The sequence below is a fragment of the Mytilus californianus genome, unplaced genomic scaffold (genome assembly GCF_021869535.1).
Source record: "Mytilus californianus isolate M0D057914Y unplaced genomic scaffold, xbMytCali1.0.p SCAF_10, whole genome shotgun sequence".
Taxonomy (NCBI): Eukaryota; Metazoa; Mollusca; class Bivalvia; order Mytilida; family Mytilidae; genus Mytilus; species Mytilus californianus.
In genome coordinates this window covers 52,092,932-52,108,893 of record NW_026262582.1, presented here as the reverse complement: position 1 = coordinate 52,108,893, position 15,962 = coordinate 52,092,932, and the positions used below count along the sequence as shown (strand labels likewise).

Below are 15,962 nucleotides of genomic sequence, written 5' to 3'. Positions count from 1 at the left end.
CACCCTTCAGTACATCAGTTTTGGATCGCCCAGCTATGATACAGTAGTTAGTTCAATCGTCATCAAGATTTTACTGGTTGACCAATAATTTGGTTGTGTAAAACAAATCAAGTAATCAATTGCAGCTGTTAGTAAATTTTGATAATTGGATAATTAACATCAAATGATTACTTTGATCAAATGATCAATTCAATAATAGAATTTAATTAAATGAAAATTAAATTTCTATATTGAATTAACAAAAACGTGTTTTGATAGACTTGACAAGTCGAGTCACCTTTACTCCTATTGTATGCTAATTTGAGCATGTGTGAATTGAGCCCTAAAACTCCGTGCATTTTAACAGTCACTTATACTTTGAAAACTAAACAGGGAAGACGTTGTAAAATTTATACCCACCCTCTGCCACCCTTATAAATTGAACTTTGTTTGCTGCTGTTCTTATTTATTTCTAAGATGCTCCAGTCTGTATACCTCTATCCATCATGGTAACACACTGAAGTATATTCACTAAACCGGAGCGAAATTTACCTCATTTTATGCAGACTATGGATAGCCCAGCTGCTACTTCTGAAATGTTGCTGAATGGTCCGCACTTCAGTACATCAGATTTGGATCGCCCAGCTGTGATACAGTGATTTGTTCAATCCTAATCAAGATTTTATTGATTGATAAATGATTTGGTTGTGTACTGATGTTGTTGTTGTTTGAATGAATTTTGATTAAATGTTGCCATGACAATTCAATATCCAAAACAAAATCAGTGTTTGTTATTTGTAGCAGTGAAATACAAATAAAGTCATCGATAGCGTTTGTTCGTAAATTTTGATATTTGGGTTATTTACATCAAATGATTACTCATATCAAATGATATATTCAATAAAGTTTACTTATTTTGTAATATGTACTTATCATAAACTTAACGTTTGAAATTGATACATCAATAAACATTTGAAGAATGATGTTGCTAGATTCTGAGAAAAATATTGAAGTTTAGTTAAAATATTGAATAAATAATGGTAATTAAAATCCATTCCATACTTTAAAAATTGTTTCAAATTCTGTTTTAAGCTTTTGCTACATGATATACGATTGCTTATCAATTATAAAGCATCAACATATTTTTATTTCATCCGTTTTATCGATTTTACGGTTTTGATTTCGAATAAAATACAATTCTCCAGGATTCATAGGGATAAGAGAGATACCGGTATAGGATATACTGGACAATATTATATAATACTATACATTTTTCTCTTAAAGACAATAAAATAGAAGGTACAGAGAATGCCATGCAAAAAAGATCAGCAAAAAATACATAGTATGGTAGAGGTGAGCTAACACTGGTGTAGTAAGAGTTACAATATGAAGACAATATGGTACTGTTATTTAGCCAGAAGGACCAATTTCCTCGTTCATCATTTAAATAAGTTACACAGTCTTTTAAGAAAAGACGTTTCTTCGCGTTCAACAGTTTCTCAAGTTTTGTAGAATACATTTGAGGGACAGGAAAAAAGGGGTAAGTGCAGTACAGATCATTCTAATGGTAATCGTCTCCTATCTCTGATCTGTCGCAAAGTGTGCATTTTTGCTCTGATCTATCTACATTAGTCCTTCCACCTCTTTGGATTGGTAATTTACGGCTTAATGTACCAAATTTTTAACATCTTTATTTAGAAGTGTTAATAATCTTCAAAGGTTAAATCATTCTTGAAGCTTTTACAAATCAAACATTTAGGGGTGCTTTGAATTTCCGAAAGGTATGATGTTTTGATGCAAAATGTGCATTTTCTCTCTGATCTTTCTACATTTGTCCATTGATATTTTTCGATTGGTAAATTGTGATTTAGTGTCCCAAATTTACTCCAAAAAATTTGAAACATCTTTATTGCAAAGTATTTAGAAATAATCTTCAAATGTTAAATCATTCTTGCAGATTTTAAAAATCAAATATCAAGGGATGTTTTAGGATTTTCGAAAGCAATGATTCCTTAGATGGATCTGTAATTTTACCACTGCAAGTAACAATTTTAGTTAATTGTCATTTTGTAGAAAGAAAATATTTCAAAAACCGCATTCTTTAAATATTCCATTTTCATTTTGTTCTCGAATTTTTCCCTGGTTATTAGTTGTGCAGTGGTGAAGTGACAAATATAAGTGTCACTCTGAGTTCTTACTTTTGTCTACAAATGCTACGTGCTTACAGGCGAAACAAAATGCCATAAATTGACTCGGCCGGTAATTTATACCACAAATTAACCTCTCGTGTAATCGATGGCAGCATGCTACCAGAAGAATGTCGGACTATAAAAATATGACTGAGGATTTAACTGTGTTGTCGAATAAATACTATTGCAATTCAAGTTGAGTTATTTTGTCCCTCATAAGATCACTAATTAGCTCTTCGTTGTCCACATTGAAACAATCGTGGCCTGACAGCATTGTATTGATACAGAATCTTCTCACTTCCCTCACGAATAAAATTTCACAAGCACCAACAACAAATACCCAACAAAACAGCATCTTTCATGCAGAAAAATTTTAACTCACCGAAAAAAAACCCCGAAAATTTAAGAAAATTAAGCAAAGAAATGCTTACAGTTGTTTGCGTGAGTTTTTGTTTTTTGTTTTTTTAAAAGCAGTTCAAATGATATACATCAGTGTAAACAAATGAATACCCAGATTTTAATGAAATTGGTTTCATATTTACTATTGGCTTTATTGATTCTGGAAGTAATGGAAATCTTGTTGGTGTATCAAGTTTAAGCTTCAAAATTAACTGGCATTATAAACAACCAATAAAAACTAGACACCAAAGTGCACAGCTACAGCGCAATGATAATATTAAAGTCAATTCAACTGTATATAGTCAACAAAACACAAGTAAGCAGATAAGATCCCACGTGAAGAAATAAGTTTAAATAATGCCATTGAATTGAGAGTTACAATGTTGGTACACTTTTCTAAAATTTTCATTTCAATGTTGATTATTAGCACTATTGAGGGAATTTCATTTAACATCACCGGTTCTTCGTTTACCAAAAACAAATATAGTGACTCGCATGTAATCTTGGCCTTTGACAAAGTTGGTCCATTGATGTGCGTAAGTTACTGCATGATGTACAAGGGGTGCAATGCTGTGAATTTTAACAGAATTCATTTAGAATGTGAATTGCTGGCTGTTTCCTTTCCTGGAGACAACATAATTGATATGGAGGGCTTATTCTATACGGACATGGGTGGCTGGAAGAAGGTAAGTTGGTGTCATTTAAGATTTGTATTTTTTCCATATCATATTATTTCAATTAGTTCATCGGACGCAAAGGCACAGATCCATATATATAGTATGTGGTGGTAACAATGCGCTTGAAAGATAAATATTAATCAGTTTTTGTTTTGTTTTTTGTTTGTATTTTTATTTGTTGGTTTTGTCATGATTTGTTATTTTTTTTTTATAAATGTGTTACCTTTAATGTAGGAATGGAAATTAGGTAGAGATAAAGAGCCGAACTCTAAATCAAAGCTATTAAATTTCAAGCTTAAATTTCTTAATCCTTTTAAACAACAAACATTCGAGGTAAAAAAAGTATTTTAAATCCATATCAAATATTATCCTTCAAATGATCATAGGACACAGTCTCATAGATATCGATATCCATGATTTAGAATTTTGAACATACATATTTGCTTCTATGCGCTCAAACTCCTTATATATGAGGATGACAGCAAAATCTGCGATAATAACCTCGTTTTGAGATCTTATTACTAATACTTAATTATCAGCAACAGCCATTATCAAAAATATTTTTTCCTACATGATTGTCTTATACGATCTTATACTACTCATGAATTGAATATATTTTTGGGGAAGGCGTTTCCTCATATAGTATTTGATCCAATATATGTGTTAAATGACCATAACAATTTTGAAAGTCTTTTGACGTCAGTTATTGTGTTATCACAGATGACATTCTAAACCATAAAAACTTGTTTTACCTCCCATCATACAAACAGCATGTAAAAATCTAGTTCGTACAGTTTTCCTAATGTAGACAATATTTTGTATATTTAAAGGATAAGGACCGATGCACTCCAAACCCATGTAAAGATGGTCAAAAATGCATTTCCGCCATAAACAATAAGTATATCTGCCTACCATTTGGTAAGTAACATTCATTTGATTAAAGAGGAACCCCAACGTTCTCTCAAGTTCGCGTTTTGTGAGGAGAGAAAAGTAGCATTTTGTAGATCAACATTTTATACTTAATTACGTAATTACGATAAAAAAAAGTGTCCCCTTAATTGTAACGAAACGAATAATGGAAATTTTGGTCGATGCCCTCTCGTTCATCACGTATTGACCTTAAATGAATCACGTTTTCGGCTCATTTGTAACAAAAAAAAATCATCACGGTTCACGCTTATTTTTATTATTCCCCACACGTTGTATGATTTCAGTATCAACTGGCTTCATTTGCATACGTAGATGGGTCATTCAGGAGAAGTTTTGTCGAAACATAAAAGTTATGTTAAGTTTGAATATACTAATACATGTACATGACCTGAGGATAGACGACAACATTTGTTTTGCAAATAATTGAAACGTAAAGATCATGAAAAGCAAACAAGAGGCGCTCAAGAGCCTGAATCGTTCACCTTTAATTTTTTGCTTAAATATTCATCAATGATTATTTTTGCTTTTCAATATATATTAATGAGTGGCTTAAAAATACCATTTAAGTGTTCTTTGTATCTGTCATATTTTCTGCAAAAGCAAAAAAAATGCATTTCACCCCAATGTTCCATTTTAGCCATAGTGGCTATGTTTCTTGACGTACAAGGAAATAAAATACAAAATTTATACTAGATACTCTGAAACTCATTTAGCCCAAGTTTGGCTGAAATTGATTCAGCAGTTTCAAAGGAGAAGATTTTTTAAAGTAAGCAAACTAGATGAACAAATTGTGAAAATTGTCTTTAAAGGGCAATAACTCCATAAGTGGTCAATTGACAATTTTGGTCATATAAAACTTATTTGTAGATCTTACTTTGCTGAACATTTTTGCTGTTTACAGTTTATCTTTATCTAATAATATTCAAGATAATAACCGAAAACTGCAAAATTTCCTTAAAATCATCAATTCAGGGGCAATAACCTAAAAATCTGACACCCGATTTGACTGATAATTTCAGGGCAGGTAGACCTTGACCTAATCAATACTTTAATGTCTTGTCTGATTTGCTCTAAATGCTTTAGTTTTGAGATATAAGTCAAAAACTTTATTTTACCCTATGTTCTATTTTTAACCATGGCGGCCATTTTTTCTGGGGAAACAGAAAATAAAACACAAACTTTATTCTAGATAACCTAAGGATCATTCAGTTTAAGTTTGGTATAATTTGGTTCTGTAGTTTCAGAAGAGAAGATTTTTTAAAGTTAGAAAACATGATAACAAATTGTGTAAAATTGTCCTTAAAGGGCAATAACTCCTTAAGGGGTCAATTGACAATTTTAGTCATTAAATTTATTTGTAGATCTTACTTTGCTGAACATTTTTGCTGTGTACAGTTTATCTTTATCTATAATAATATTCAAGATAATAACCAAAAACTGCAAAATTTCCTTAAAATTACCAATTTATTGGCAGCAACCCAACAATGGGTTGTTAGATTTATCGGAAAAATTTCAGGGCTGATAGAACTTGACTTAATGAACATTTTTACCCCCATGTCAGATTTGCTTCAAATGCTTTAGTTTTTGAGATATAAGCCAAAAACTGCATTTTACCCCTATGTTCTATTTTTAGCCATGGCGGTCATGTTTTTTGACGAAACAGAAAATAAAACAAAATCTTTATTCTAGATACCCTAAGGATCATTCAGCTTAAGTTTGGTTGGAATTGGTTTAGTAGTTTCATCAGAGAAGATGTTTGAACTAGTTTACACCGGACGGACGACGACGACGGACGACGACGGACGCCAAGTGATGGCAAAAGCTCACCTTTCCAAAGCTTAAAAGAGATATCGAAAATTATACTGCAAGTCATTACAAATTTCAATGCCACAGGGCATAAGATTTCATATTTTGAAGTTTTCTGAAAATCCTGACACGTATATATATTCTAGCAACAGAAGGCATTTCGATGCAAAATTACAAGTTTTACATGATTTTGTATAATATTTCTATGAAAAAGTATAACAAAAATACCGATCTCCAAGGTAGATTAAAAAATGGTAAAGTCCATAAAATCATCCTTATAAAAATGATTTTTTTCAAACCGAAAGACAATAGAATTTTGTTTTTTGTTTAAGATTGTCCTTTTTACACATTTGAAAAAAAAATACTTTAATTTTGCAAAATTTTGTCATAAGTGCAGTTTTGAGCTATCTTCAGGCGTTTATAATTTGGTTATATATATAAAAGTTAACCATACTACTGCGAGAACCTCAGGGTACACATATTGAGCTGTGCACTGAAATGAAGGTAGATATTGTTTTTTTTTTAAATGGCTCTGATGTGAAATTAGTTTAGGGGTAATTGACACTCATTCTCGATTTCAAGGGCCAAAACTGTTCGCGAGATTAAATCATTGTGTTTGATAATATTTTTTTTATCTTTGATTCGGATCAATTTTACGCGCTGGGATATTTTATAGACGCATGGACGAAAATCCACTTTCAAATACAATCTTAACGGTTAAATACATGTAAGATTGTCATAATAATTAAGTAACGTTAGCAAACAATTGGTTTCAATTAGTTTCCAATAAACTAGTTAGGGCAAATCAACTTCGTTTTCTTGACGACACGAAATTGTATTATTCTAAAAAATATTTTACAAGAACAAAAGTAAAAACGCAGTGGAGCCAAATACATTAAAAAAAAATTTTCGAATCCAGAATTTGTTTTGAGTTGAAATATAAACAGTTTTACGGTGATCATATATTATATTGCACCATTATATAGACTTTTTTTGCCAGTTTTGATGAATAGATAGGTATTTCAACAAATGACGCCTATGCTTCGATGATGCTCTTCTTTTATTTTTTGTATCTGAAACTTAAAACAAACGTTGAAGAGACGGATATGTTTTTTTTTATATTCAAGATGCACCTTGCGACGTTAGCCCTTGTCTAAATAATGGCATATGCAGAAACATTGTCAACGATTACAGGTGTATGTGTCCGAATGGTTACTATGGCGATCAGTGTGAAAGTAAGTATTTCTAGTAAAAACATTTTCGTAGCTTTAATTACAATTAGAAATATTTGAAGGGAGAGGTCGCATTATTAAAGAGTGTTGTCTTTATCGCAAAGGAACAACAGTAGATCATCATATTATAGTATATCAGCCCTATATTCTATTTTAGATAAACCTTGCGACGTTACCACTTGTCGTAATAATGGTGAATGCAGAAACATGGTCAACGGTTACATATGTATATGTCCGGAATGTTACTATGGCGATAACTGCGAACGTAAGTATTTCTAGTTTATCCATATGTTTTAGCTTTAATCGCCACAGTAATATAATACTTTCATGCTTCATTGACTTTTGGATAAATTAATTAGGTACTACAATGCCATAAGGGTGCAGGAAATTTGTGTAGTCCAGCCTGCAATGATGTATATGTAATAACTTTATTCCGACACTAGCTTAAGATTCAAGCGGAATCACGGTCAAAAACATTACCATCGTCCTAATGTACAAAAGTCTTCCAAATCTATACCACTCACTGGGAGATTTGCTGACCTTCTTTCACATCTCCCTCATCCGCCTGAGTTAAATTACATTCGTACCATTCTTTTGTCACTGCCTGTAAAATTTTTAAAATGTTTAAGAGATTATGCCCTTGACAAAGGATGTATAGATATGTTTTCCCAAATATACTGACTAGTAAGTATTATTTTCCGTGCATCTAAACCTGTAAGATCAGAACCATTGCACGATGAAAATAGGAAATTCCGTCCAATTCAATTTTTTCAAATAAATGAATCGACGCTATCAACATCAGCATCCTTCTTCATCTACAAAGGAATTGTCCGTTAGATTAAAAAAAAATTGTCCGCAGTGAAAAAGAAATTACAGAAATACTGTGACACTGTTTACTCGCGTACTGTCTTTAACCATATGTAGATTCTTAAGAACTCAAAAGAACGATTTTTCTTCGCTTTACACCACCATACCACATGAAAAATTGAAAACGCGTCTTAAAGAAATAATCCACAATGCTTTCCTCCATAAAAATGGTACAATACGCTTAAAATGTGTTGTTTTGAGATACAGTTTTCTCCGCATAATTTCTAGACATTTACCTCGAATTTGACAACAGCGGTCATCTCAATACCCGAATTTATGACAAACAATACGATTTCCATTTTGAAATTATAAATGTTCCTCAAATTAACAGCAATATACCAACTTCACTCGCGTATGAAATATACATTTCTCAACTCATACGATAGTCAAGACCTTGTAGCTGCTACTCAGACTTTATAAAAGGTTATCGTTGTCATGGCAAAATATTAATGAGCGTCTCGTCCTTTTTATAAAATAATTCATCGAAAAGTACCAAACATAATAGATACATATTCAGTGTCTACTTCATCAATAATATAAGACGGTCTTGAGTTATAGATTCTAGGTGCTGAAGTTGTGTATCGTTTTATCTTACTCTTAGTTTAGTTTCTCCGTTATTTGTCTTCGTGCTATTATGTTTCTTTTGGTCTTATGAATTTGACGTGACTCGGTATTTATGCTCCCCGCCATCGGGTTTTTTACTTTTTCAAGTTTGACATCCCTGGTGCTTGTGGGTCCTGGTGTGCGATTCGGACACAAAGGGTTATTACAGTGTTGTTTCGATTTTGTTTACCCTTGTATTTATTAATGTCTCTTCAATGTGTTAGGAATCGAAACGGTATTTGGAAGGCCATACAATTTACCTCAATTTAGGATAGACTCTTGAATTTTGAAGAGTCGAAATAGGATGAACGGATCATATAAACCCGAAGGCAAATATAATACAAATAAAATTGCGGTTTTATCCAACGCAATCATAGGTTTGAACGTTGTTTTCAATTTAGACTTGTTTATATTTTTTCGTTTGCGCTTGTATTATATTTGCCTTTATTGCAACTTTATTTGGGTTTATATGATCCGTTCATCCTTTTTCGACTCTTCACAATTCAAGAGTCTATCCTAAATTGAGGTAAATTATATGGCCTTCCAAATACCGTTTCGATTCCTAACATCACTGAAGTGACATTAATTGTCGAAATCCGGATATGGTGTACAAATTTTTGCTCCTCATGTTTGCGGTATACCATCTTTTCCGCAAGTTTATTGTTTTCTGTTTGGTATTAAATCAATAATAAAGATCAATTTTGTTATATCTTGTGATCCGTTTATTTGGCAATCGCCAATGGCAGTCTGCAGGGTTTAAGAACATCCGTTGTTCGACCTGTCAGTCAAATGCGTTTTGTTTAAATATACTTTTTCACTTTTTTAGTCTTTTGGAAAATGTTTTTTTGTGCTGTACATATATATATATATATAATTTAAAAACGATTGATGCAAATAAACTCCTTAGCAATTGTTATTACTCGAATATTATGAACTTCAAATATTTGCAATAACTTGATGATTTAACAATGAATGTGTTAATACGGTAGACAGCATGATTCTTGATTTTTCATCTAATTGAAAGCAACCATTTTATTAGATATTAAAGCAAAATTTAAATGCATGATTTCATATGTAGGAAATATCACATTTAATATCTTTATTCTTCCGAAGAAGGATTACAATGCACGCTTATACATTTAAAACGAGTGATAATGTAAATGAACCGGTGAAAAAACACAAGGTAATATCAATGTATGATTTCAAAATATTGTTTTATAGAGAATTATAGAAACCTTACAGGCTCTTCAGGTATACTTAGTTCTCCGAACTACCCAAACAGTTATACGAATAACCTACAGTGCAAATATTTTATTTTGGGACAAGCTGGACAGGAAATAACCATTACATTTTCTAAAATTAATACAGAAACAAACTGTGATTACATTAAGGTGAGAGTAAATAGCAAACATAATGTATCAGAATTCTCAGTGTTTCCTGTATAGATAGTACAGATGTATCATCTTTAATCAAATATTGATGTGACCTACTGGATAAGTCTTATGTACTCGACGGTTGAACCATGGAAAGCAGTAAATGCTTACCCTTCCGAAATACATAATATCAACTCGATATTTTGGTTGATATCGCCTTGCTCGGTCTTAAGGAGGCTCGAGGGAACAAAAATTTCAGCAAAATTTTAAACATTTTTTTTCATTACAAATTTTATTTATTACACTGTAAGTTGTTACTTTATGATATGGTTCAAAAATCAACCAAAAAAAAAATCGATTCGTTTTGGCCCCATATGACTTTTAAAATGTTTATATCATTGAAAAAGCTCCATATTATCTTCCTTTGGTGAAAAAATGCATTTTTTTTTGGCATTAAAATTGAAATATCTTTTTTTAACTCATCGGTGACCTATATTTTTTTATTATTTATTTTCAATAAGCTGTGCTTAAACTACACAATTGTAAAGTTTAAGCAATTTCTGTAATTTAGTTCTTTTTTTATTTCGATATTACCTCTATTTCTCCCATTAGTTCAACAGAAAAAAAGATCCTTAACAAAAATGCATGCTTCTTTCAAAGGCAGATTGTGAGCTTCAATGAACGGTGACCCCATTTTATTTTTCTATTAAGTATATGATAAAGTTCATTTACAGAAAAAAATATCGAAATCCTATACTTAAAAAAAAATGATTTATACCCTCGAGCCCCTTAAGTTTTTTATGCTGTGTTTTGAGGATTGTTGTTTGTCTTTTGGTCGATTTTCTTTTTTTTGCCATGCCATTGGTTTTGATTTATTATTTTGAATATCCTTTTGGTATATTCCACCTCTTTTTACTTATTCATTGAAATGTATCACTGTTAAGTCATTGAGTCATAAATTAAAGCAAAGTTCGGTTGATCGGAAATAAATTAAGGAGATGTTTGGTATATACCACCCAATTGAGGTAACAGTCAAAAACATCTACAGATCATATTAATCAATAGCTTTATATGGACTTGAGTTTGACCTAATATTGCTCGTACAAGGTTTTTTGAATAACCATGCATTATTTAACAAAAACTGTTTACAATTAGATTGTATCTTGTATCAATCAAAATAGTTACACGCAAGAACTGTGGGACTATTTTAAGGACACACTCGAAAGAAGTGTAAATACAAACATACTACAGAAACTGCCAGAAGAAATAACGGTAACCTTATCAAACGCCTCATTTAAAAGCAGGATAAACAGATTTTCAAGTTTTCCTTTCATTACATAATGGTTTTACTTCTTTGTCTTTTCAATTTCTGTTCATTTGGTCTTTTGTATTAGCAAAAGCTTATTAAAGAGCGTATTTTGCAATCTCATATTTAACACACAGTTGTGATATATGCATATGATTTAACAATCTAGACATTTTTTTCTCAACAGTTGCTCTTAAGTTCATTGATAAGAGGACTACTATGGAATAATTAGAACTGGAACTATGGTATTCAGTCTAACAACGAACGAAGCTAATTAATAGGCTTTCTTAACTGTTGACTGTGTTGTTTTTGTATCTTTGATGTTTGGCTTCACCTTTATGAAATAAAAGTGTGTACGGACAAATGGAAATTTTTAACGACCTTGACTGGCTATACAGCCTTTGCACAGTCGGATATTCTATTCAGCCAATTATAGGTGGTGAAAAGAATCGCCATTTCGAACATGATATTGAATTTCCGTTAATATTAAGAAACTACGGCTCAAAGGACATTAGAGAATATTAAGGCAAAATTTTATTTATGTCTGATTCCATATGTAAGTTTTCGAGATATTTGCTAAAACGAACGTGTATACTACTATTAGAAGTCGAATAATGACTTTATTATGTTTGACCTTTGTAGATCTTGGTTTGCAAGTTATTTTACAAAGGCGTTTTGTATATTAAACTTCGCATGAAAATTGCTAAATATGAAAAAAGGGCAAAGCTATTTATTGATTGATTGATTGTTGTTTCCTCTCGCTCACTGTTAAGTATGTCATACATTTTTTGGGACTAGAGGAAATTGACAATTACTACGAAAGGTAGGTCCTGCAATATTGATAGGGACCGAGATAATGAACAGGAAATTTGGAATATTACTTTATTATTTTATTTTCAAGATAATAGTAAAAAAAAAAACACTCAAAAATGGACTAGTATTGATTTTTTTTTTTAATGTTCTCGCTATCTATTAAGAACGTTTTGTGTTAAAATCGTCATAGGAGGGAACAACTCCTATAAAGAGTCGTCACAAGCCGATTCCAGCATGTACTGTTTGACTTGTTTGACTTTTCACTCTTGCCGAACATTGTCATAATAATATCCAATCATACAAAAAAAATCTTCATTATAGGGTAATACGAGGGAGTCGACTTATGATTTCGGTCATTGACTACTTTGCCGACCTATGTTATATTTTGTTAACTTATTAAACTTTAATTGTTATATTTTGTGTATTATTCAGGTCTTTGAAGGATTAAGTATTTCAGATCCACTGTTATTTGAATATTCTGGGTCCAGAAATAGCAGTTTTACAGTCCATTCAAAAAGCAAAACCATGCTCGTGTTGTTTACATCTGATCACAGTGCTACCCGCAGCGGATTCACTGCCACATATTTTTTGCATTCATGAAGTAACGTTTTGTCTGAATATTTTCATTTCTTTTTTTGAATTTGATCCAATTATATAAAATCAAGTTTGTTATAGATCAGTTATTTCTTGTGTATAGCTATCTATGCGGATTTTTAAAATGTACATAATACATCAACAGACAAGTTGTATCGATATAAAAATATAACTTGGTGAACACGATACAAAGGCAGAATTTATATCTTTTCGACTAAATACATGTGCAAAGTAGCTGTAGCTAAATGAGGAATCTTTGTTGCTATTTAAACCTTAAGCTAAACTTCTGTCTGTCTCTGAGAATTGTGTTTGAACATCCTTGATAATATAAGAAAAGTATGATTGTATCTTGTGCAGCAATATTAATCTGAAGATAATTACTAACAAAATCTAATTTTGGTCAATTTTGGAGTTTGGGCATAGTCCACATTTGCATTCAAGACATTGATATAAAAATCTGTATAATCAAAATAAAATTCCCTTATAAACCATTTTATTTACAGACTGACTGAGAATGAGAACAACCACACAATACCATTGATATCTACCAAGTGTTTGAAATATAGTCTATTTAAAGGTTCCCTATCTAAAAAAGTCATTGTTTTTTAATTGATGCTGTTCTTTGGCTTGGTTGACCCTGTGTTGTTATTTCTTAGACTCTGATTGCCCAATTGAATTTTCCATAATTCTTTAACTTGCAAAGTGTACAAACATGAACATACTTGCAGTAAGGTTTAAAACAACTTCGAGACCAATTAGAATTGTTCCATAACTGATGACCCTCATGGTATACAATATCACGACATAAAGTGTCAGATCCTTTAAAACTGGTTCTCTGTAACTATTTAAACTCTAACATAGGTAGTGTGGCACGCATGGTCATGGATTTTCTTCAAACTTCACACACTTACTAGTCTTGATGAAACAAACAAAAAAATGGCAAAATTTGGTTGCTAAGCATATCGGTTGCCGACCAGTTTTACCTCTTCTGGATATCTATGATTTTAAGCTGAAAAAGGCTATTTTCAACATAATTTTTCATAATAAATGATTAAAAGAAGGAATATTTTTTTATGATTTTATCAAATATATGCATTTTATCAATGTAATTTATTAACTGATATTTTCATATTCATATTCAATCATAATCACATATACCCCCCTTTTTATGTGGTTTGCATTAGGTAAAAAATACCCCTTTGAGGTCATTTTTGAATGCTCACCATAACTCTTTGAGGACACCTGAGTTAAATTCAACCATGAATTCATAAATACCATAGTCTTATCTTATCATTGATGCGAAAAAGCAATGGGGAATTATGTCTCATTTTTTGTTACCATGTATACAAAATGCTTAGTTTTCATTTTTCAGAAGAAAAAAAATTTGAAAAATTTTGAAAAAAATGTTTTAAAACCTGATTCTGCAGTCAGAAAAAAATAAATAAATATACAATTTGTAGAAATTATTGTAATCATCAAAATTTTAAACATATTCATATATAACGGTATTATAGTTTTAACTGTGTTGCTATGGAAACAATTTCATGATGATACACAAGATTAAAACAATTTTGAAAAAGTTTCAGTTAGTTTCTTAAATGTGCACAAAAGTAGGAAAACTAAAACAAGTATAAATAATTTTGCTAGTATAGTATATCGATAATGGTGTTACCACTTGAAGGAAACAAATACAATTCTCTAATCTGGATAAAAGTGCTGATTATATAGAAATTTCAGTCTGTTTTCATGATCATGAAAAAATATACAAGAAAAACTAGAAAAAACAAATAAAATCATTGAAAAAATTAAATATTCAATTGTGCAATATTTGCCATTGAATGTGTTGCCATGGAAACAAGCAGTCCATTTGCAAAAAAACTGATAAGTGCTAATTTTTCCAAATTCGTTTAATGAACTTCGATACATATAGCAATGAATGTATACAATTTTGCTTACATTATGCATGTTTTCTGGTATTTAGGAAATATTAATAATATTCCAGGCATTATTAGTGATAGTGTTGCCATAGAAACAACAAATTATATGCATAAACTTGGATAACGCTTTAAAATAGACTAAATCTCTCATACAAAAACTCTCTTCTGTTGTAAGTTTTCAATTGAATGCAGTGTCAAAGAATGATGGTTTTTACAAGTCATTCCATCAACTGTTATTCAAATGCTGTAGTGAAGATTAAAGATCAAAGTACCACTTGGTGTTGACCGTTTGGAATTATAGCTACTAGCTCCTACTTATTTATACATAATATTAAGAAGATACAATCAGAAAATTTACAGTTCAAGAAAGGCCAAGCTTAAAATTGTTTGTTTGAGGCACAGAAATAAATACTTATCACAAATGAAAATAATCAATATCGTTTAGAGGGGGGGGGGGGGGGGGGGGGGGGGTAAGATTATGTTAAAAAGAAATGATCGATTAGTTGTGGTTTGCTTAATGTCCAGTGTCAAACATCTCATGCATGTTTCAGAAGAGAACAAAATCAATAGATCTAATAGGAACATTGTAGGTCCTGTGCTAGTCTACTGACCAAAAATTAATTAAAGTCAATAATTTGATACAATTCAACACAATAAAAAATAGAACCAAAAGAGTCAGACGTTGATCCTCTAAATAAATGATAATTGACCATCTAACCTTTCTATAAAGGAAAAAATACATTTATTATGAGCTGTTTATTTTTCTTATTAATTTTTAAACTTAATGTTGAAATGACAAAGCATGTATAGCTATACGTTTTGAATAATATTGTATTATTGGATGATGAGTATCTACATGAAGATCATTTTTGAGGTGAAGTTATAAAAAAACAGAAAATTTCAAAAAGGTCCTGCTATAGGGGTAGGCTGAGGTGAAGGCGGACAATTTGAAATATCACTTGAAATCGGGATCAATTGGACAAGTATAGAAATTTCAATAGGTCAACTAGGGAGCCTCTAAAAGAATTAACACAAGGGTTCTTAAGCAAACAAAGGGCGTAACAAGCAAGGGCGGGTACGGTCGGTCGTCGACCCGATGGTCCCTGCTATCCATCCGACACATTTCTTGTTTGACGTTCTGGCCGGGGAGGAATTTTAGAGATTTTCCAAAAAGTTCCGTTTCCCAACGAAGACCCGCGGAAAATCTGTCAGTGGGTGACTGCGGGTCTTACAACGAGCAACAGGAAATATACCTTC

At 31.6% G+C, this 15,962-nt stretch overlaps 1 protein-coding gene across 2 annotated transcripts; it reads left to right on the top strand.

Moving 5' to 3' along the window:
• Positions 1–2,852: 2,852 nt before the first annotated feature.
• LOC127718817 (fibropellin-3-like) lies at positions 2,853–12,850 on the top strand. 2 transcript variants are annotated; one of them, XM_052224890.1, is made up of 6 exons: positions 2,853–3,253; positions 4,075–4,162; positions 7,108–7,215; positions 7,370–7,477; positions 9,904–10,073; positions 12,607–12,850. In XM_052224890.1, exons 1-6 carry the CDS (start codon positions 2,948–2,950, stop codon positions 12,772–12,774), a joined length of 948 nt encoding a protein of 315 aa, XP_052080850.1. In that variant the 5' UTR covers positions 2,853–2,947; the 3' UTR covers positions 12,775–12,850. The 2 variants fall into 2 exon arrangements, with proteins under 2 accessions (XP_052080850.1, XP_052080851.1); XM_052224891.1 differs by lacking the exon at positions 9,904–10,073.
• Positions 12,851–15,962: the final 3,112 nt, after the last annotated feature.

What these genes read in the sequence shown, in the direction of transcription:
- LOC127718817 (XM_052224890.1), top strand. Translation starts at nt 2,948, where the DNA reads ATGTTGGTACACTTTTCTAAAATTTTCATTTCAATGTTGATTATTAGC. An exon ending in GTATATCTGCCTACCATTTG is followed by an intron (nt 4,163 to 7,107) that starts GTAAGTAACATT and finishes TTTATATTCAAG; the next exon opens with ATGCACCTTGCGACGTTAGC. An exon ending in CAAACTGTGATTACATTAAG is followed by an intron (nt 10,074 to 12,606) that starts GTGAGAGTAAAT and finishes TGTATTATTCAG; the next exon opens with GTCTTTGAAGGATTAAGTAT.